Source organism: Dendropsophus ebraccatus, chromosome 3, assembly GCF_027789765.1.
Source record: "Dendropsophus ebraccatus isolate aDenEbr1 chromosome 3, aDenEbr1.pat, whole genome shotgun sequence".
Taxonomy (NCBI): Eukaryota; Metazoa; Chordata; class Amphibia; order Anura; family Hylidae; genus Dendropsophus; species Dendropsophus ebraccatus.
Genome location: NC_091456.1, coordinates 38763442 through 38785308, shown reverse-complemented (window position 1 = coordinate 38785308; position 21867 = coordinate 38763442). Strand labels below are relative to the sequence as shown.

At 43.2% G+C, this 21867-nt stretch overlaps 1 protein-coding gene across 3 annotated transcripts in view; it reads left to right on the top strand.

Annotated features, from left to right (window-relative positions):
- Positions 1 to 21867, top strand: part of SMTN (smoothelin) — a 110041-nt gene that overhangs the window by 35429 nt on the left and 52745 nt on the right. For all 3 annotated transcript variants that reach the window (XM_069961499.1, XM_069961498.1, XM_069961500.1), the window contains exons 2-6: positions 7828 to 7985; positions 11026 to 11116; positions 12095 to 12173; positions 12883 to 12986; positions 21354 to 21453. In XM_069961499.1, the coding sequence (XP_069817600.1) occupies positions 7828 to 7985; positions 11026 to 11116; positions 12095 to 12173; positions 12883 to 12986; positions 21354 to 21453 (532 nt within the window). The remainder of the gene's footprint in view (positions 1 to 7827; positions 7986 to 11025; positions 11117 to 12094; positions 12174 to 12882; positions 12987 to 21353; positions 21454 to 21867) is intronic.

Sequence of the window (21867 nt, the reverse complement as noted above, 5' to 3'; positions counted from 1 at the left end):
TGTTGAGTAGTTTTTGCGGGCCATATAATGTCCTAAAAAAAAATTGGTCCGTAGTGCATCTGTCCTCCATATTTCTTGGGGATCCGCAAAAAGGGTCATAGTTCAATTAAGTTTTCTCCCGTAAAAATGTAAAGATTTACAAAAATTACGAACTCTCCTATAGACTTCTTCTATAGGTGAATCTATGCCGCAATCACGGTCCGTACTAAGACGTCCTATATTTTTTTTTTGGCACTTTATTTAGATCCGTAAAGCTACAAACAGATGTGAGTAACCCAATAGAAATTAATGTGCGCTAGAATTGCCTATTACCGATACATTTATGGAATGTGTGAATAAGGCTCGACGCTCCGTTTTCCAGACATCACAACTCTGATTTCTATCTAAAGAAGAAGAAAAAATTACAGTGCACGATGTTGAATCCATATCTGTAGTACAGCCGTTCCCTTCAGTCTGAGTGTTGATGCAGACAGCCTTTACTGGTGTTGGCCATAGCTGATCTGCCCCAAAAAATTTAATTTTTTATTTTTTATTTTTTTTATTTTATGACATACCCATATTCTAGTTGCATCACTTGCTGACAAATAGTTAAGGAATGTACCACTTGCTGTGGTTTTATCTCTAGAACGTGTGCACCTCTCCACTGCTCGTCCATCTTCCTGGTTGGGAATGTGAATTCTTTCGTGATTGAAGAAAAATTGCTTTGCTGTCAGAAGAAACTGCATATAATGTGTTACAGTGAGTGATGTGATTATCCTCCGAGAAATATTCCATAAACTCCTTCCAGCTTTTATAGGTCACTATCTGACATTTCCCTCGGATGAAGTTTTCTTCAGGAGTTCTCCGCATTCCTAGATCACAATGGCATTTTGTATTGCAACACATGTGCCCCCCTGCACCGTTCCTATGCTATGCGACACATTCTCGTTCAGAGAGCAGTGAGTTCTCAGAAAATAGATTCCTTATTGTAGGAATGCCGAACAAAACTGCACATCTGCACGATACGTTTATACGCCATACTTAAAAGGGTTATATAAAAGTATATTTTAATAGAATGTATGAAAATTTACATTTTACCTGTAACAATAGATAAAAAAAAATCTGTTAGGGTAGCTTCACATTGCAGTGGATTTGAAAGAATAAAGCATCAAATCTGCACCATCAAATCTGCTGTGAATCCACAGCAGATTTTGCAGTGCGGATTTGATGCGGTGTTCATTCCTTTAGTCAAATCTGCTGTGGATCCGCAGCAGAAAATCCACTGCGATATGGTACAAGTGAAGCTACCCTTAAAGGAAATCTTTGTCTGTGGTAGCACCCCCTGCTGTCACTACTTCTGCTGATTTTGTCTCCACCTTCTACAGCCTCCTGTAGGGGACACACAAGCATTTTGATTAGGTGCACTTAAACTCTATATTCACCAATTTGACCATAGAGAAAAGAAAATTCTGGAAAATTAGACCCCAAAAACTATTTTGAGATCTGTGGAGCTGTGTGATGCACTGCTTTCTATGCAGGTAAGTGAGCTATTGGTAACTACAAAGTCAGCAGGGGCCAGACTGCAGTATCCACAGAAAGTAACTACAGAGTTAGCAGGGGCCAGACTGCAGTACCCACAGAAAGTAACTACAGAGTTAGCAGGGCCGGACTGCAGTACCCACAGAAAGTAACTACAGAGTTAGCAGGGACCAGACTGCAGTACCCACAGAAAGAAAAGGGATTGCCACTTCTGACAGGTGAAGAAAAAAAAACTAATTTAAAAATGACCCATTGTTTTTGCATAGATAGTGTTAGATTAAAGGGTTTATCCAGCGCTACAAAAACATGGCCACTTTCTTCCAGAGACAGCCCCACTCTTGTTTCCAGTTTGGGTGAAGGTTTTGTAACTGTTTGATTGAGGTGAATGGAGCTTAAAGGGGTTAATTAGCGCTACAAAAACATGGCCACTTTCCCCCTACTGTTGTCTCCAGTTTGGGTGGGGTTTTGAAACTCTGTTCCATTGAAGTAAATGGAGCTTAATTGCAAACTGCACCTGAACTGGAGACAACAGTAGGGGGAAAAGTGGCCATGTTTTTGTAGCGCTGGATAACTCCTTTAATAGCAAACCACACCTGAACTGGAGACAAGAGTGGTGCGGTCTCTGGAAGAAAGTGGCCATGTTCTTGTAGCGCTGGATAATCCCTTTAATGGTGCACATTTCAGGGGTTTGGTTTAAAGAAGATATTTCCATGAGAAAGTATAAAGTACATCAGACTAAAACTTGGCAAATTTTTTGAGACATGCCTCCCAAAAAGTGTTGTATCTTCTGATGGTAAAACCTTTTTTTAGCCATCTAGTAGAACATATGTTGGTATATAGTTCCTTTACTACCTTTCATGTTCTTTAATACCCTCCTTCTGCTCCTGATGCAGAATGTTTCTTTTTTGTCTTCATTGTCCTACTTCCTGTCTAGTGTACCGCCTTACTTTCCCTGCTGTACACTCTAGCTCGGAATTTAGGCTGTCAATATTTATTTACTTTTTTTGATAGTTGAAAATATTTGATTGTTGGAAAACCCTTTGAACCAGAAAATTACCAATTCAGAATAATTGGAGATTTTGTTGCCGATACTGATTTTTATTTTTCCATTTAAAGCTGTAAGTTTTCCATTTTATTGAAAGCAAACTTGTGCATATGATGAATGTAAGCAAAGGATGCAAGCGGTGGGAGGCGCTGGTCTGAGTGTCCCTCTGAATGTTTCGGCCTTGTATCTGTGCAATCGTAATAGTGTGAGGCATGTATTTTGTTTTACCATGTTGCTCATCCAATGGTATGTTTCTCTTAGCAGTTAATTTCATGTTAGCTTATACAGTTCGTTGAGATACCTGTGGCAGCTCAGAAGTTACATACTTGGGCAGAACTTGCCTGAATAGGCAGAGGATAGGCAGGAAAAGTGAATCTGTACCGAAAAACTGCTGGTGCTGTTCTTTAGTGCCCATCATTGCATGGCTGGTCCTGGGGTCTGTATGTCTGACGGTATTGAGGGTAAAGACTACTTTTATTCTGGGTATCAATGAGATGAGACCTAGAACATCCATGCCCTAGGCCTTCAGTGCCTCTTTTCCTGCCTACTTCTGTCATCATGCTCCTGGGCTACATCTACATCAACATCATCGACAGGCCTAGGGCACGGATGCTGTAGGCCATGCCTGATTGGCACCATGCCACCCAAATAAAACTAAAGTACAGTACCAGCGGTTTGGGGGGGGGGGGGGGGCGTATAGAGATTCACTTAAAGTGGTTGGTTTCAAAGGCCTTTGTATAAACCTTTCTGCCAAACTTGCCTTCTCCAATGCTGATTGGACTGCAAGAAGTAATTTCTGCAGCCAAGGCTGAGTTCACATTGTGTTTTTGCAGTCCATTTAACGCAACAACGTTTTGTGTACGCTAAAAAAAAAAGAAAAAAAAAACATCCAAGAATGGAGCCAAACAGCCAAACTGGCCATTGGCTGTGGCCCATGGAGAAGTGCTTTGGAGCATTGTGGCTGGACGATTTGTATGCGATGTGCCCTACTTCCAAACTTGTTCTGTCTCTGCTGTGCCCACTCACTTCCATTGGATGATTCTGGCAGGCACTATTGGGTACTTTGGGGCAATTTAATATGGTCTGTGAAAAGTTGCTAAACTTTTTGCACAAACCCCTAAAACTTTCAGGATGTTTTAACTATGGTTCTCTATGAAGGGATGATCACTATTAGGCTTCAAGCACATCCGCTTTGGCAGATCCGTTAGGAATTTAGCCGACCACCCTTGTTCTATATGAACATTGTATAGAAGGACTTTGGGGTGGATCCCTTAGGAATTTAGCCGACCACCCTTGTTCTATATGAACATTGTATAGAAAGACTTTGGGCGTGATTGGCTTGTCTTCTTTGGGTAGACGTCTGAACGTTACGTTTACAGAAATACACTGTGAACCTTGGCTTAAACCCATGATATAATGAAAGACAACTGTTTTTTTTTTTTGTTTTTTTTTTTCATATTTTTGTTGTTTAATGCATTTTTAAAATAATCCACCACGTTCCCTCTGTGAAACTGTCCTGAAGTAATTGCTTGTGTCATCTCTGTGCCAGACGTTTCTTTTTTAGCTCCTCTTGCCATCCCCTCCTTTTTCCCCCCCTACGTACATATGACTCTATTTGGGTTTTATTGGAAAATAATTTAATGTTTTGCTTTTCCTTTTAGTTTCTTGTCTGCAGTTTTGTTAGTCAGATTTTTCTAAAAATGTTTCGTAATGTACAAAAAAACTGGACCAGTGTTTATCAGACAGAAGAAATCTAACCAGAACATGTGCTGATGCTGCCAAGTATTAAGCATAGTGCCAAGTTGTTTTTCCCCTTGTTCCATAAGTAGACTTAAAAACAATTTGTTTGGGAAATTTAAACCTGGATGGCCAGATGTGATCTCCTATTTATATCTGCATTCCACTTCCTGTGTGTGTATAGCGGCACAGTGCTGCCATCTGGTGGCTCCAGCCCTTATATTAATATCCGAATCCTTAGATTCCTGGAAATCCTGGAGGATAGAACCTACAACCTACGTACAGAATGTTCTGGATGTACAATTCACGAGACATGTCTGTGATTTTATCGTGTTTGGAGCATTTTATATCTTGCTGCATAATATATGGACAGCTGGAGCCCTCGGTGTCCAGAATATCTGTAATCGATCACTTTATAAAGTACATTTGGTCGGTAATGCTGAAAGTGATGGAGTGTTTGCTGCTGTCAGAGAAAGTTCTGTCTGGTCTGAGAAAGCTGCCATGTCTAGAGATGAAGCCAGCATGTTTTTTTTTTTGTATAGTCTGATGTTAGTGGTCACATATGTCACCAAGATTTGCACATTGAGGCTTATTTATTAGTCTTAAAGGAGAACTCTAGGTAGAGGGGGGGAAATGAAACTTCTGCAGAAGCACATAGCATTATTACCGATCTATCTCAGTTTTGAAACTACCAAAAATCCCTTTGTTTTGAGGGGTTTTGTTCTGTATTGTGTTTCTGCACTCCCTGGTTGAGCAGTTGTACACATTACTACAGGTTCCAGAATGCAATGCTTTCCCTCAGCTGTTCATCTTAGTCCTCCACCCTGCCCATTCCCTGCAGAATATCTAGGCTGTGTTCACATATTGCAGTTTCATTGTGTTACTAAATTATTTGCAGTACTTTATCATTTAATTGTAGTCCCACTTACACAGCACACAGTATTCTCTACCTGTAACACCACACAGCACACTGTATTCTCTACCTGTAACACCACACAGCACACTGTATTCTCTGCCTGTAACACCACACAGCACGCAGTATTCTCTACCTGTAACACCACACAGCACACAGTATTCTCTACCTGTAACACCACACAGCACGCTGTATTCTCTACCTGTAACACCACACAGCAGGCTGTATTCTCTACCTGTAACACCACACAGCAGGCTGTATTCTCTACCTGTAACACCACACAGCAGGCTGTATTCTCTACCTGTAACACCACACAGCAGGCTGTATTCTCTACCTGTAACACCACACAGCACCCTGTATTCTCTACCTGTAACACCACACAGCACGCTGTATTCTCTACCTGTAACACCACACAGCACGCTGTATTCTCTACCTGTAACACCACACAGCACGCTGTATTCTCTACCTGTAACACCACACAGCACGCTGTATTCTCTACCTGTAACACCACACAGCACGCTGTATTCTCTACCTGTAACACCACACAGCACGCTGTATTCTCTACCTGTAACACCACACAGCACGCTGTATTCTCTACCTGTAACACCACACAGCACGCTGTATTCTCTACCTGTAACACCACACAGCACGCTGTATTCTCTACCTGTAACACAGATGTCGGAATAAAGTAAAGAATTTTTTTTAAATTTATTTTATTTTTTTTTCTGTACATTTCCACACACACATTTATGATAGAGCATCTTTTATCTTTTGAGGTTGAGCCCCACAATAAGGACTTTATTTGATATTATCTTACATGGGATATACTGTTTATGCCTCGTTTTTTGTCCAGGTGGGATTGGCAGTGTCTGCTCTGATCCCCTCTGCCGTTTAGCATCATGTAATTGTGTTACTGCATTTTTGTGAAGATGCTGCAGTACTGCAATGACACTCCATGTGTGAACATAGCCCTAATTTCACTGCAGAGTTTTGCACAATTAGTAAAGTTTCAGCTTCTGGCCGGTCAGAGATGCTGAATCACTCAGGGGATTGGGGGATCCTGGAGTGAGTTTGGTCATCACGTTAATAGGTGTGGATGATGAGATGTACCTTATGACTGGTGTATCCGTCTACTATATATTGTGGCCGTGCGCTGGGTGTAGTAGCCGTGAGTAAGGGTGCCTAATGCATCTGAAACTCATTGGCGTTGGAGGTTATACAGCTGCATGTGCATATTGTTGGTCAATGAAAATAAAGCTGCAATATTCATCTTTATGAAACGCTGGACTTAAAGGGGTACTCTTTAAGGGGGGAGGGCAGTTTTTTTTTTTTTGCTGAGACCGAGGAGGAGATGGCTGAGGGAAAAGACGTCCACTCACCTCCCCGGTTCCAGCGGCGGTTCCCGCATCGCAGCGCTCTGGTGCCCGGTTCCCGGCCGCTTCCTGGTGTCTGACGCGGGCCCAAGACTTGACGTCCCAGCAAAAAAGTGCCCCCCCTCCCCCTGGAGTACCCCTTTAAAGCGACTCTGTACCTACAATCTGCCCCCTCAAACAGCTTGTACCTTTTGGATAGCTGCTTTTAATCCAAGATCTGTCCTGGGGTCCGTTTGGCAGGTGATGCAGTTATTGTCCTAAAAACAACTTTTATACTTGCAGCCCTGTCCCAAATTGGTGTGGCTTATGGTGCGTTTACACAGACAGATTTATCTGACAGATTTCTGCAGCCAAAACCAGGAACAGACTATAAACAAAGAACAGGTCATAAAGGAAAGACTGATTTCTCCTCTTTCAGATCCTTTCCTTGCTTTGGCTTAAAGAATCTGTCAGATATTTCTGTCTGTAAACGCACTATTGTGTCTGTGCCTAGACTTGCAACGCCTCTCAATCCATCAGGCAGGATTTCTCCTAATCATCACTTGTCTGAGCACTGCACATGTGATGGATCATTAAGGCCTATGTGCAGTGTTCAGACAAGTGATGATTAGGAGAAATCCTGCCTGGGGTATTCCTAATGGTGAAGAGTGCAGGGAGGAGGGACGGAGGGGCGTCACAGGCCAAGGGCAAAGACACTCTAGGAGACACAAATTTGACACAGGGCTGCAAGTTTAAAAGTTGTTTTCTAGGACAATAACTGCATCACCTGCCGAACGGACCCCAGGACAGATCTTGGATTAAAAGCAGCTATCCAAATGTACATGTACAAGTGGTTTAAGGTGGGGGTGATTGTGGGTTCAGAGTCGCTTTAATTTTCTCTTATTGCATCAACAGAGCATGCCTAATTTAAAAGTGTAAATAATTGGTAAATTTCTTGTAAATTGTCATTTTTATATATTTTATTGTTAGTGGGGTTTTTTTGGTTTTTTTTATAGGTGTATTTTTGTTTTGTTTTTGTTTTGCTCCCCCCTTCACCAGTCGTCGACTGGAATCAGGTTTTCCATAAACAAATTTGTTGAAATTTAAACCTTTTGGTTTTGAATATGGAAAATCCGAAGAGTCATTTATTCAGTCATCCGACATCAACTTTGCCTAACAATTTACTTTGTGTTAATCCCCTGAAAACCTCATGCACATTTTCACTCTTGGCTCAGAACTTGTATGTATTCTGTCTTTTACAGCTGGAAGTGACTTTGGACCTGGCGGAGAGGCGGTTGATTCGTTCAGCTATTCGGGAACTGCGAAGGAAGGAGCTTGAGCGTTGTGAAGAAGCCCTGGCATCGAAACGTTTCAGATCGGAGAAAAGTAATGGACAGGAGGACAAGGAGAATCAGCCTGGGTTTGGAATTACTCATTATTACAGGGGGTTTCTGGGACTTCAGGGGTACATTAACAGCTCTGCTATGGATTTTCTGCAGCAGAATTCCGACTGATATTAAATATATTTTTTTTTTTTTTTTTGTGCAAAACACTGTGCATATTGTGCAGCAAATCCGCAGTCATACTGTGAAAAGGTTGTCAGGAATTGGATAAACATGACTGTTCTAATAACAGTCCTATTCATATTGAGTTCAGTGGCTCAGAGCTGCACAAACTATATTAACAGGTACAGGGCGGTACAACCACTTTAATATTGATTTCCCTTTCCTGAATAATAATCAGATGAGTGACATCTGTCTCCCAGCACACCTACCAACCAGCTAGAAATACATACCGTAAGTGGTGGTGCTGGGATCAGTCAATGGAAACCTCATTTATCAAGCATTTTCAATACATATGCTGCCCTGATCAAATATGAATACGTCCGCATATGTATGATCATTGTACTGATGAAAAAGACCCCCCCCCCCCAGTGGAAGGAAACCTCCTCCCCTTTGTGACGCGGCTCCGTCAATTCTAATGGAGCTGTGTCACGGAGGGGCAGGTTTTTCTTTCCACTGTGGGCAGGTCGACCTGCCTCCAGTGCTTCAGCCCAGACCCGTGCTCGGTAATAGTCTGGCGCTGTGCGTGGGAACCGGGCCGCAGCTTAAAAAAAAGGACTGCTGCACTGGCATGCCGGCGCTGTTCTATTCATATGCAAAGCTTAAAGCGTAGCTGTCATTTCAGGGCCATTTTTCTGAAAACATTAAATATCAACAGTACAAGCGATTTTAAGAAACTCAGTAATAGGTTTTATGTACTAAAAGAGTTTCCTTCTGTACTGAGAAAGCTATCTCCCAGCCTCCCCCCTCACATCAGATGAAGCAGGATTTCTGTCTCCATTATGTGGAGAGGGGAGGGGCTGTTAGGAGTGACTGAGCACGGAGGATTTCTGCACAGCACAACACCCTGCAATCTTCTCTCAGTAAGTTCATAGATAAGCACTGACCTTTCTGACACTTGAATTTAGCGGTTTAGGTGCCCAGAGAGTCTACAAACAACTGACCTTCCTGTCACCTCTTCCTGCTCCCTCATCTCCCTCAGCCCCTCCCCCCTTCATAGGCTTACAATGGAGAGAGCAGAGCCCGTCTTCACTGGCTTCTCTGTAATGAAGACGGATTTGCCTGATAATGCACAGATAAGAAGTCAGGGGGGGAGGCTGGGAGATTGCTTCTTACACAGTACAGAAGGAGGCTTTTTTGGCTGATGAAACCTATTACAGAGTTTCTTAAAATCACTTATACTACTGATTTCTGCAATAAAAAAAACATGACAGTTACGCTTTAAAGCAAATGGACCTGATGATACATTCGCTTTACCATTTAATGGGTACTCCAGGCATGAGGCCTTTTTACACTATTGCTGTGGAAGGGATGGTTAAAGGCAACAACGTCCACTAATCTTCCTGGTTCCAGCTTTGGGGGCCTGAACATTTTGACATGTTCTCTGAACACTAGTAAGATGTGCCTTGTCAGTAATTGTAGCATGTGATACATCGATTGTTAGCTGTACTCCGTAAGTAAGTGTATGCGTTTTTTTTATGCAGCACTGCACTGTGTAAGGGCACCCTTAGATGGCTTACTCTACACAAGAATTTAGAATTGTAGCTTTGGCACATTTATACCACATCACTTTTTGACTAGGCAACGCCCCTTTGTGAAACAAGGGGCCGAAGTGTCTAACACATGATAAATGTGGTGCAAGTTAAGTGATCTGTACGGGGGGGGGGCAATAGGTAAGGTTATGCAAGAATATTCTTAATTTCAGATTTGACATTACAGTCAAATTTGCTGACCGTACAGTCTGAACAGAGCCTAACAGATTCTAGTTTTAAAGGGGTACTCTGGGCGAGAGGCTTTTTTTTCTTTTCCTCCTTTGGTTGGGGAGAGTGTGAATGAAAGCATTACGCTGCTCTGGTCCCCGGCCGCTACTTGGTCTGAGAGGGGGCTTAAGACATTTCATGTCCGCTCATTCATTCAGTGGCTGTAGCGGGGTCTCCCCTCTGCTGCTGAATGGCTGAGAGGGCTTGAGAGGTCACATCTGAATCTCATAAGAAATCCGGACAGATTTCCTGACCCATAGGGTTGTATTGGGCACTGACACCCTTCGGAATTTTTCCTGAACAGTGTCTGTTCAGGAAAAACGGTCAGGAAATTCTAGATCCTGTCCTATTTTCGTCTGGATTTCCTTAACGGATGCCCCCATAGAAATCTTTGGGAGCATCCAGAAATATGGTTACTTTTTAGATGCACATCAGGAAAGCGTCCAGAAATACTGACAATACAATACATTAAATTTTTTTTTTTTTTTTTTCATCAGGCACACCTGATGGTTTCCTGATCGTTAATACGGATTACTGTCAGGAAATACTGATGGTTTCCTGAAGCCTCCTGATCAGGATTTCCTAACAGTTAAAACTGACACTGACCACGTGTGAGGCCCCCTTCAACCATCTGGAAAATCTGTCCTTATTCCCCATCAGGTTTCCGGACCCATAGGAATACACTAGCGATGGACACCCTTCAGTTTTTTGTCAGTTCTGGAAAAATTTGGATTTTTTTAGATCCCTTCCTATGTTCGTCCAGGATTCTGGCATGCATGTCCCCATGGAAGTCTATGGGAGCAATGGAATTACAATCTCTTTTCTGATACTCATCAGGAAAGTGTCAAGAATTCCGCATTAGTTGAGAGCTCTGGGTGAGTGTCCGGAATTCCGAATGCTCCCATAAACTTCAATGGGGGCACCTGTGTTGGGATTCCAGATGAAAATAGGACAGGCTTTATAATCTCCTGACCTATTTTCTGAAATGGACCCTTTTTAGGAAAAATCCTGAAGGTTGTCCGTTCCTAATGCAACCCTATCGGTCAGGATTTTTTTCTGATATGTGAAGGGGGCCTAAGAGTTTCTTGTTACATGATGGCAAGTCGTTTTGATATGTCTGATTTTATTTTATTTAAAGAACTGAAATGGAAGACAAGCAGCAGCGAGCACTACATGCCCTTGCAGGACAGCTAGAAGAGATAAATGATGTGGAGGAGTTAACGGCACTGGTATGTGATGGCGCAAAGTTGGCAAGTACAGCTTTGAAAACATAAAAACAGCATAGATTTACCTGCAGACTTTTGGCAAGTTTGGCAAAGTATTTTGCCAAATAGAGGAAGTCTTTTCCTCTCTGCCGCCTCCAGTTTGGTCTGGAGATGGGCTGATATCGGCAATGATCGTATAGATTATGGGATAAGGTATTAGAAGAATGTGCATAGTAATCTGTTTTCATACTTTAATTTCTTTACTGTTCTTCCTCAATAACCAAAATAAAACAGTGAATAAGTAGAAGCCAGACTGCCTGGTGCTGTTTCTGAAAGAAAGTGGCCATGTTTTTCTATGCCTGGATAACTTTTTAAAGGAGAAGTCCGTCCATTTGAAAAATCTGGTAGCGGGCAGGGGAGAATTTGATAAGGAGGGTTTACCTCTCCCTATGCTTGTGGTGAGTGGCAGGACCACCCAGGGACCCCTGCTGGAAGGCATTTTCCTCTGTGTTGTGATGTAATGACTGGCTAAGCCCGAGGCCGGTCCTACCATTCACCGCAGACACAGGGAGAGGTAATTTCGTACTTGTTATCAAATTCCCTCTGCCGGTTGCCAGATTTTAAGAATGACTTCTCCTTTAAGGGTTAAAAACGTGTGTAGAGTTTTTACTGTATTAAAAAAAAAAAAAAAATCTTTTAAGACAATATTAGCTTTGTTTAAAGGAGAAGTCTGGCGAAAATATTGAAGTATTGTATTGCCCCCCCCAAAGTTTTACAAATCGCCAATATATACTTATTACGGGAAATGCACATAAAATTATAAAAATTTTCGCCGGACTTCTCCTTTAAAATCTCTGCATATACAATACCACTTTCCCACCAGCAGGGAGTGCTGTTGACACTGTCTGGTAGTTACTGCTGATGTCTTGGCTGCCACTAGGTTGTGCTGTTCCCTCCATTACTTCTCCAAGTGCAAACAGCAATTTGTTCCATCTATTTCAGCTTCGAAGTGCCAGTGAATATGAAGAGAGGAAACTCATCCGAGCTGCTATCCGGAAAATAAGGAATGATGAGATAGAAGGTAATTGAGATTTGAGGTAACATGTTTCAGTCCTGTGTAACAATACGTCTAAAGCATCATGTGCTGCAGATTTACCTAATTTAAAGTGATATTGTCACCCCCTTTCCATATAATGAGTTCTCAGCACCATTCTTGAGCTTATATTCTGGACATTTCATATCTTACCGTATAAAGGATTTTTTGGTGGTCTCTCCCTTCAAAAATGTATGTTCGCAGCTGTTAAGCCCCACCCCTACAGCGCTGTCTGTGTCCCATATCTTCACCCACATCAGTCCTGTAGGCCCTGACCCTCTGCAGCCATTGTAATGGGCCAACCTAGAGGGGGCAGGGCCTGGGCCTCTAGGTCAGTCCATTCCAATGGATGTGGAGGGGGCGGGTCCTATGTCGCTGTTGTGAGTGGCAATACGGGGCACCACTGCTGTTAAGCCCCACCCCTATGGCACTGTCCACTAACAATAACATACATTTTTGAGAGGTGACACCACCAAGAAATCCTTTATACGGTAAGATGTGAAATGTCCAGGATATAAGCTTAAGAATGATGCTGAGAACTTATATGGAAATGGGGTGACAATATCACTAAGCAAGAAAGTGAAAATGTACAGCAAATTTTATTTAATATTTAAAAATTGGTTATATGACTGTATATTCCTCTATGTACTAAACAATCTGTATGAATAGTGACCTTCACAATTTCTGTTTGCTTTAGCTGCAACGCTGGCAGGCATGCTGGTCAACCGCTGCACAGACCAAGGGTATGGCACCATGCAGTCAAAAAGTGTGGATAATTTCGGAGACACAACTCCTCCTTTGGTACGTAGTAAAGAGAAGAGGGTTCAACACTTTTGTAGTAGATTTACTTTTTAGGGCGGTTTTTCAAGGAAGGATTTGAATGTAAAAGTGAAAAAAACACTGCGTTCTGCCGATCAAATCAAATAGGCATTGGACTTAGAATCAATTGCAAACTCCCTTGTGAAGAACACGATAAACCACTCCGGCCACCTCAGATAAAAGAACGATAAGTCTAGCAATCCAATTTTTGCAGCATAGCACTGGAGATGAAAATCCTTACCATTTGCTATGCAGAGTTCTAACCCACTGTATCTCAGTGATCAAGGGAGACTCGTAAAATATCCAACTCCAGTGATGGTATTCGGGGCCATATTTACCACTAGGCTCCTGTGGTCCTAGGGCAGCACCTTGCAGGGGGAGCAACGCCAGGGGGAAGGGGGGTATGGTATTATTGGTCAGGTCTGGTGTGGCAGTGTTATTCAGTCACAGTATGGCTGTATTGGTCAGGTCTGGTATGGCGGTGTTATCCAGTCACAGTATGGTGGTATTGGTCAGGTCTGGTATTGCGGTGTTATCCAGTCACAGTATGGTGATGTTGGTCAGATCTCGTATGGCGGTGTTATCCAGTTACAGTATGGCGGTATTGGTCAGGTCTGGTATGGCTGTGATAAATGTGACGCCTGGAGCTATTACCTACCAATCTACCAGAATTGCCTCAGACAATATGCAGACTGCTGCAATCATTAATACAATGTGGAAATTTGTTCATGTTTTAAGCAGTTAAAAACCATGAAAAATGCGATTCAGAAAATGTTTCTACATGAAGAGAAATGCACGTGGCCAAAAGCACGCTCCCATTTCTTCCTCAGTAGTCATGTGCTGTTACCAGGATTTGTGGCCATACGCCTATTGGTTACTGCATAAGGGTCTGGTTTCAGCTGCATGTGGTGACGTACAGTAAATGTGGGAACACGGCCTAAGACTGATCAGATTTCAATATGATGTTCAGAAACTATAAAATCCTGATGCTGATTGGTGGGGTGTCTTCAGGTGTAGTGTCGGGGGCGGCAGCAGCTGTTAATACTGACTTGGTGGTATTCCTAAAAACTTGTAGGCTATGAGGAATAGATCCACATCTTGCAGAATTATTTATTTTTTTACATTTGGACAGATAAGAAGAACTTGTACAGACACGATTAAGAGGAGCAAATGAAAATGATTGAGAATAGATTAAAAGAAAAGGCTTCCAATGTTTTTAGAAGGAACAACGGGCTAAAGTTCTTCATAGAAGATGGTCTTCAAAGGAAAAGTGGGAACAATAAAGTACAGGATTATTACAAACTGTTCCAGCAATTCTACTGATACATGTGATATTGTCAGAACTGGGCTATTCTTTTGAATAACCAATATCTATTTGTGTGTAGGGAAAGGACCAAAAACTTCTGTTACCTAGAGCCCTTGTAAAATCAGGTCTAATCCAGACATTGGGGGAGTGCCTGTGCGTGACACCACCCATAAGGTAGCGGCATATGCCGACGATCTGTTTTTTATTTCCAACCCAGTCATATCTCTGCCCAACCTGATGAACGAGCTGGAGACGTTTTCTCAGTTGTCTAACTATAAGATTAATTACTCCAAGTCTGAGGCCCTCAGTGTTGGTCTGCGAGGTGGGTTGGTGTCGTCGCTCAGGCCCTCCTTCCGGTTTAGGTGGGCCTCCTCTGCCATCCGCTTTCTGGGAATTTCTCTCCCGGCAGACCTCACGAAGTTGTTTGCCTTTAATTTCCCTCCTCTTCTTGCCAGGATACAGGAACAGTGCGCGGTGTGGACCCGGGGGTTTTTCTACTGGTTTGGCAGATGCTCAATTTTCAAAATGACCATCCTTCCCAAACTTTATTTCTTCCAGTGCATCCCGACTCGCATCCCCTCCTCCTTTTTTAAAACGCTTACTTCTCTGCAGATTAAATTTATATTAAATAATCAACACCCCCGTCTCCGACAAGCCATTCTGCACTGCCCTAAGAATAGAGGAGGCCTGGGTCTGCCCGACTTCCGCGCTTATCATTTAGCAGCCTTGCTGACCCGTGTCATTGATTGGTGCCGTCATGCGGATAGTAAGCCCTGGGTGGGTCTGGAACAATCTTTTTACCAGCATTCCTCTCAAATGCACTCTTTGGATACACCTATCGCACCTGGTTAGGTTGCATTCACACCCAACTATTGGTCCCACCTTGGTAGCCTGTGCCGGTTCCCCAAGTCGCTCTCACCTTCTTCCGCTACACCCAACTCAATTCCCGGTCTTGGGGAACCCTATGTTTTACTCCGGGCGTGGAGCATCTGGTTTTTCGGGCCTGGGTGAAGGCAGATAAATGCAGGGTAGACACGTTTCTGACGGAGGCCGATTGGGTCTCCCCCGCGACTTTGCAGACTCAGACAGAACTGGTCCCTTTGGGCTCATGGCACATTGGCCAATTGTGCCATTTCCTGCTCACCTTGCCTTATCCTTCCTCTTTCCACACCTCCAGGACTCATTTTGAAGCTCTCTGTCTGGACTCAGGCCCACTAAGACATTCCCTTTCTCTCACATATTCCGCTCTTCTGTCCCCTCCGGACCAGCCCCCCCCCCCCCTGACTATTTGTTAAAATGGGAGGCTGACTTGAACCTCACACTCACCTCACATCAGCGGGAACGCATTCTCATTTTGGTGCACAAGTCGTCCTTGAGCTCGGCCTTGCAGGAAACTGGCTATAAAATATTGACCCGCTGGTACAGAGTACCGACTAAATTACATTCTATCTGGCCTCATGTGGATCCAATGTGCTGGCAATGCGGCACTTCAGAGGGCACCCACCTACGTGTTTTCTGGTCATGCCCTGTATTGAGACCTTTCTGGGATTTGGTGAAGAGAGTCGCTTGTCAGGTTACAGGTAGCCAGTTGGAACTAACTCCATCCCTTTTCCTATTGCACCACTGCACACTTCCTGTCTCTAAATATAGAAAATCTCTCCTGCGCTTTTTGGTCATGGCTGCGAGGGCATGTATTCCCCTTTATTGGAAGAAAAACATTCCTCCGCCGATATCGCTATGGGTCTCTTAGGTTAACGATCTTATGTACCTGGAGGACCTTACTTCCTCCTTGCATGATACCAACAACAAGTTTCGCAACACCTGGTTTGCTTGGATGTCCTTTAAGAATACCCCGGAATATGCCGCTTTGGTGAGCGATCCATCTTCAGGTTGACTTTTCTGCCTTTGGGCCCATGGGATATCGTCGGATACTCTGCTTTCTTCCTGGCGCTGAGGAGGCCATGTCGCTTCATGTCCCCCTTCTCCCCCCTCCCCCTTCCTCCGTTGAGGTATATGTTTAAGTGTCTTATTGCGTTTATCTCCCCCCCCCCCCCCTTTTTCCTCTTGTTCTTCCCTTCCCCCCTTTTCTCCTCTCCCTTCCTCCCACTGTTCTTCCTTATCCCCTTCCCACCTCCTTTCCCTCCTCCCTCCCCCTATTTCATCCGCTCCCAGCTCGTCTCTCTGGGCGTGGATTCTTTCTCTGTTAGGGTGCCTTCACACCTACCGGATCTGTAGCGGATCTCACTTCTGTGGATTCGCATCGAGATCAGCTGCGGATCCAGTACCATTGATGCCTATGATAGCACATACCGCAGAAGTGAGATCCGCTACAGATCCGGTGTGAAGGCACCCTTAACTAAAAACTGTGTGGTTCGGGGTGAGCTTGGCCTCCCCGCCAGGCCCGCTGGCCTTGGTTCATTACCTGTGCCTTTCTGTTTTCACATGACATGCAACTGTTTACTTCTATTACTTGTTGAATTTGTGCACCTTGTAGCATTTTTGGTTGGCTTGCTGGGTCTGGCGGTCATGTTGTCGAGCCTTTCCCGTGTTCTCAGTAAATAAAGAATTAAAAAAAAAAAAATAATAATTCTGTTAGAAGATCAAGGATAGTATGGCAATAGGGAAGAGAAGTGCCTTAAAGTGTAACTGTCATTTAAATGTCACTGTTCAGGAATCAATAAGCATGAATAGTTCAAGCGATTTTAAGAAGCTCTGTAATAATTAAGCAAATTAGTTTCCTTCTGTACTCAAAAAGCTGTTTTTCCACCTTCCCCCCTCAGAAGAAGCAGGATTTCTGTGTCCATTATGCTCTTCACTTTTCTCCTCTGTAATGAAGACTGCTTTGTCTGATATTGCACAGATAAGAAGTGAGGGGGGAGGTAGGAAAATAGCTCTTTGAGTACAGAGAAAGGCTTTTTTGCCTAATAAAACGTATGTTTTGAGAAATATATACAAGTGTTTAGAAAAAAATACCTCTCAGGAAGAGACAATTTGAACTTCGGGAGTAGGTTTGTCATCTATGTGCTGGAGGGCCTTTGTGGCCTCCAGTATGTGGATAGAACTACTTAGACTTTAAGGGAAGAGGTTAGCATTCATAGTTTTAATATAAAAAAAAAATCACTGAAGCATAGTGTTTCAATATCACAATACAGACCCCTGTAAAAGCGACCCCTAAAGAAAATGTAAAATATCCATTAACTTAAGCTTTGTAGGAAGAAAAGTTTTTGCATTGTCAAACCCTCTGGTGCCTAATGGGTTAAACAAAATGTTAGAGAGTCTGTGAGAATGATGTGCTTCTAGCTAGCAGGTATCCATAGGTCACATTTTCCGTTATGGCCCCATGCCTCAATAGGGCCTACAGATCTGAAGGTAAACCTTGGATCACCATAGTTCCTTAACCCCTTCACATCAGCAATCTGTGTATATATACGTTCCTGCTGCGCATACCTCATGCAGTAGGAATGTACATATACGTTCCTGACTGTTGGATCACCATAGTTCCTTAATTCCTTCACATCAGCAATCTGTATATATAAGTTCTTACTGCCCATACCCCGTGCAGTAGGAATGTACATATACGTTCCTCACTGTTAGGGTGTTTGTGTGCGGGACCACTGCAGTGAGAGCGGCCCTGCACACATCAGTGTCCCGGGAGCTGAGGATAATGAGAGGCAGCTGTGTTGCCGCAGCTGGCTCTCATTAACCCCTTAAATGCAAAGATGCACAGCAATTGCGGCGTTTAAGGTACTCAGTGATAGGACAAGCTTCTGTCACTGAGTGATCATGACCCCCGCATCCATGCTGCGGTGGTCCCGATTGCTTGTACCGACGGGCAGAGGTGATCCACTTACCTCCGTCCTGTCGGATGGGGGATCTATGCATAGAGTCTGCTCTCAGGCAGGCTCTATGCATAGATCACCGATTACACTGATCTGTGCTATGGCATAGCATAGATCAGTATATGCAATCTATTGTAAAATAAGAGTGTAATAAAAAAAAAGTTTTTAACCCTTTAAGGACGTGGCCCATTTTCGTTTTTACGTTTTCGGTTTTTCCTCCTTGTGTTTAAAAGGTCATAGCACTTGCATTTTTCCACCTAGAAACCCACATGACCCCTTATTTTTTGCGTCACTAATTGTACTTTGCAATTACAGGCTGAATTTTTGCATAAAGTACACTGCGAAACCAGAAAAAAAATTCAAAGTGTGGTGAAATTGAAAAAAAAAACGCATTTCTTTTATTTGGGGGAAATGTGTTTTTACGCCATTCGCCCTGGGGTAAAACTGACTTGTTATGCATGTTATTTAAGTTGTTACGATTAAAACGATATATAACATGTATAACTTATATTGTATCTGATGGCCTGTAAAAAATTCAAACCGTTGTTAACCAATATATGTTCCTTAAAATCGCTCCATTCCCAGGCTTATAGCGCTTTTATCCTTTGGTCTATGGGGCTGTGCGAGGTGTCATTTTTTGCGCCATGATGTGATCTTTCTATCGGTACCTTGATTGCCCATATACGTCTTTTTGATCGCTTTTTATTACATTTTTTCTGGATTTGATGCGACCAAAAATGCGCAATTTTGCACTTTGGGATTTTTTGGCGCTGACGCCGTTTACCGTACGAGATCAGGAATGTGATTAATTAATAGTTCGGGCGATTACGCACGCGGCGATACCAAACATGTTTGTTTATTTATTTATTTATTTGTTTACTTTTATTTAAAACCTGGGAAAAGGGGGGTGATTCAGACTTTTATTAGGGGAGGGGGCTTTTTACTATTAACAACACTTTATTTATTTTTTTTACACATATACTAGAAGCCCCCCTGGGGGACTTCTAGTATATACACTTGGATCTCTCATTGAGATCTCTGCAGCATAGATATGCTGCAGAGATCCATGAGATCGGCACTCGTTTGCTTTCGGCTGCTGCAGCCGAAAACGAACGAGTGCCGAGCCGAGGACGGCGCCATCTTGGACGCGTCCCCGGCCGGCATCAGTAACGGAGATCGCTCCTCCAGGACAAGGTCCCGGAGGAGCGATCTCCCCCACTAGACCCCAGGGAAACGTTGCCTCCGGTAATCGGAGGCAGCTGTCAACTTTGACAGCTGCCTCCGATTAGCTAATCAGCGGGCACGGCGATCAGACCGGCGAATAGCAGCGGTCCCGGGCTACTCGCGGCACCCGGGATCGCGGCACTTCAAAGCGGGGCCGCCGCGCGGCCCCGCTTTGAAGTGCAGGTGCGTACATATGACGTACCGGTACGTCATATGTCCTTAAGAGGTTAAAGAGTAACTGTCATGTTTTTTTTTTTTTTTATTGCAGAAATCAGTAGTATAAGCGATTTTAAGAAACTCTGTAATAGGTTTTATCAGCCAAAAAAATCCTCCTTCTGTACTCAAGAAGCAATCTCCCAGCCTCCCCCCCTGACTTCTTATCTGTGCATTATCAGGCAAACACGTCTTCATTACAGAGAAGCCAGTGAAGACGGGCTCTGCTCTCTCCATTGTAAGCCTATGAAGGGGGGAGGGGCCGAGGGAGATGAGGGAGCAGGAAGAGGTGACATGAAGGTCAGCTGTTTGTAGACTCTCTGGGCAGCTAAACCGCAGGATTCTGGGGTCAGAAAGGTCCGTGCTTATCTATGAAATTACTGAGAGAAGATTGCAGGGTGTTGTGCTTTGCAGGACTGCTCCGTGCTCAGTCACTCCTAACAGCCCCTCCCATCTCCATAGCCACATAATGGAGACAGAAATCCTGCTTCTTTTGATGTGAGGGGGGAGGCTGGGAGATAGGTTTTATGTACTAAAAGCTTTTTCAGTACAGAAGGAAACTCTTTTAGTACATAAATATTACAGAGTTTCTTAAAATCGCGTGTACTGTTGATATTTAATGTTTTCAGAAAAATGACCCTGAAATGACGGTTACGCTTTAAAAGTATTAAACAGACCCTTATAACCCCCCCCCCCCAATAAAAGTTAAAGATTGCTGATTTTTTAAAAAAATTGTATATCCGAAAAAAAATTATAAAAAAAGAGATCCAAAGTTTTCTGTTACACCAATATCAAATTAATAAAAACTAGAGATCATGGTGCAAAAATTACACCCCAACCAACCCTGTAGGTGGAAAAATAAAAGTGCTATGGCTCTTAGAAGGCGGGGAAGAACATTGCATCAATTTGACCCGGCCATCCGTGCATCTATGGGCTCTGTCTTGAAGAGGTAAAATCATGGCCTTCGCTATAATTTTAGGACTGTCCTTACCTCTAGGTAAATCTTTATTGCTTAACATTTAGCCCTTGAAGTGATATTGGCATGAATAAAACTAACAAACAGGATTAGTAGAATTGGCTTGCTCATAATTCATAATACATAAGAATTGTGCTTCTGCTAAAGGCAGTTGACCTTATATTCAGTGGAGTAGTGATGGTTTACTCCCTGAGGCTCTACCCCATTTTGGAGTATGTTATCTATTTTAGAGGCGCCGTGACCAATGTGGCCTGCAGGTGGCAGCACAGCACTGTAAAGCTGCTGCCTTCCTATATCAGGATTTGACACATGAGCTGGATGGTCACCAACGTCCAGGGAGGACAGATTGGTTACTGAATTTAAAGTGTCCGTGTCCTTAGAAAAACCTTTTTTGTCCAAATTTTTGATCAGTCAGTATCTGTACGAAGCATGCAGTTATCAACTTGTCTTCCTGCACTAGACAGGCTCCATAGGCTTGTAACAGAGCTTGGCTTGTGTAAGGAGCTGAGGAGTGACCAACCTACACCGACAAATCAAAACTCATCTCTGGGACATGTCAGAATTATATATGTCAGAATTGTATGGGACTCGATGGATGCCTCTAAAGCCCCCATAAAGCAATGAGTGGCCCACCAGTGCCATAGTGTATTGCCAAAAGCTGTAAGACATGTCAATGATTCAAACTGTTCTAAAAGGATACATGATGATATATGTATATCAGGTCCATATTTAGTGACCTCTTGGTTGAGTAGTCATTGGTTTCATTCTAGTGTATAATTCCTTCTTCATAGGCACAAGAGAAAGAGGACTTCGAAGAACGAGAGATCATCAAAGCTCAGATCCATGAACTCCGCACATCTCAAAATGGAAGCAATCCGACAGAAGGGAATGGTAGGCTGCCTGCCACACTTACTTTTTTTACATGTTTTTTTTAACCAAATCCATTGCCTTCTAGGAAATAGAACCATGATAATTGTTCGTGATTTGACAAACATTTTGTAAATTATAACTTTATTGGCGTCTGTCTGCCATATTTTTGGTCATATGTGTAAAGAATTTATTGGCAAAATGTTGACTTGCCGTGACATGCTGGATACAGAAGTTTCTTTCTATGCTCCCGTGTTCCAACAGGCCATGACAACTAAAGGGGTATTCCACTCAAATATTACTTTTCATATGTTGCGGCCCATGTTGAGACTAACAAATCCTTCCAAACTTGTTATTATCAATTCAGTCTCCTTCCCTCAGTTCTTAGCTGCTGCTTTCTGCTGAAGACACATAAAAACTGTGTGAGCTTTACTGTAT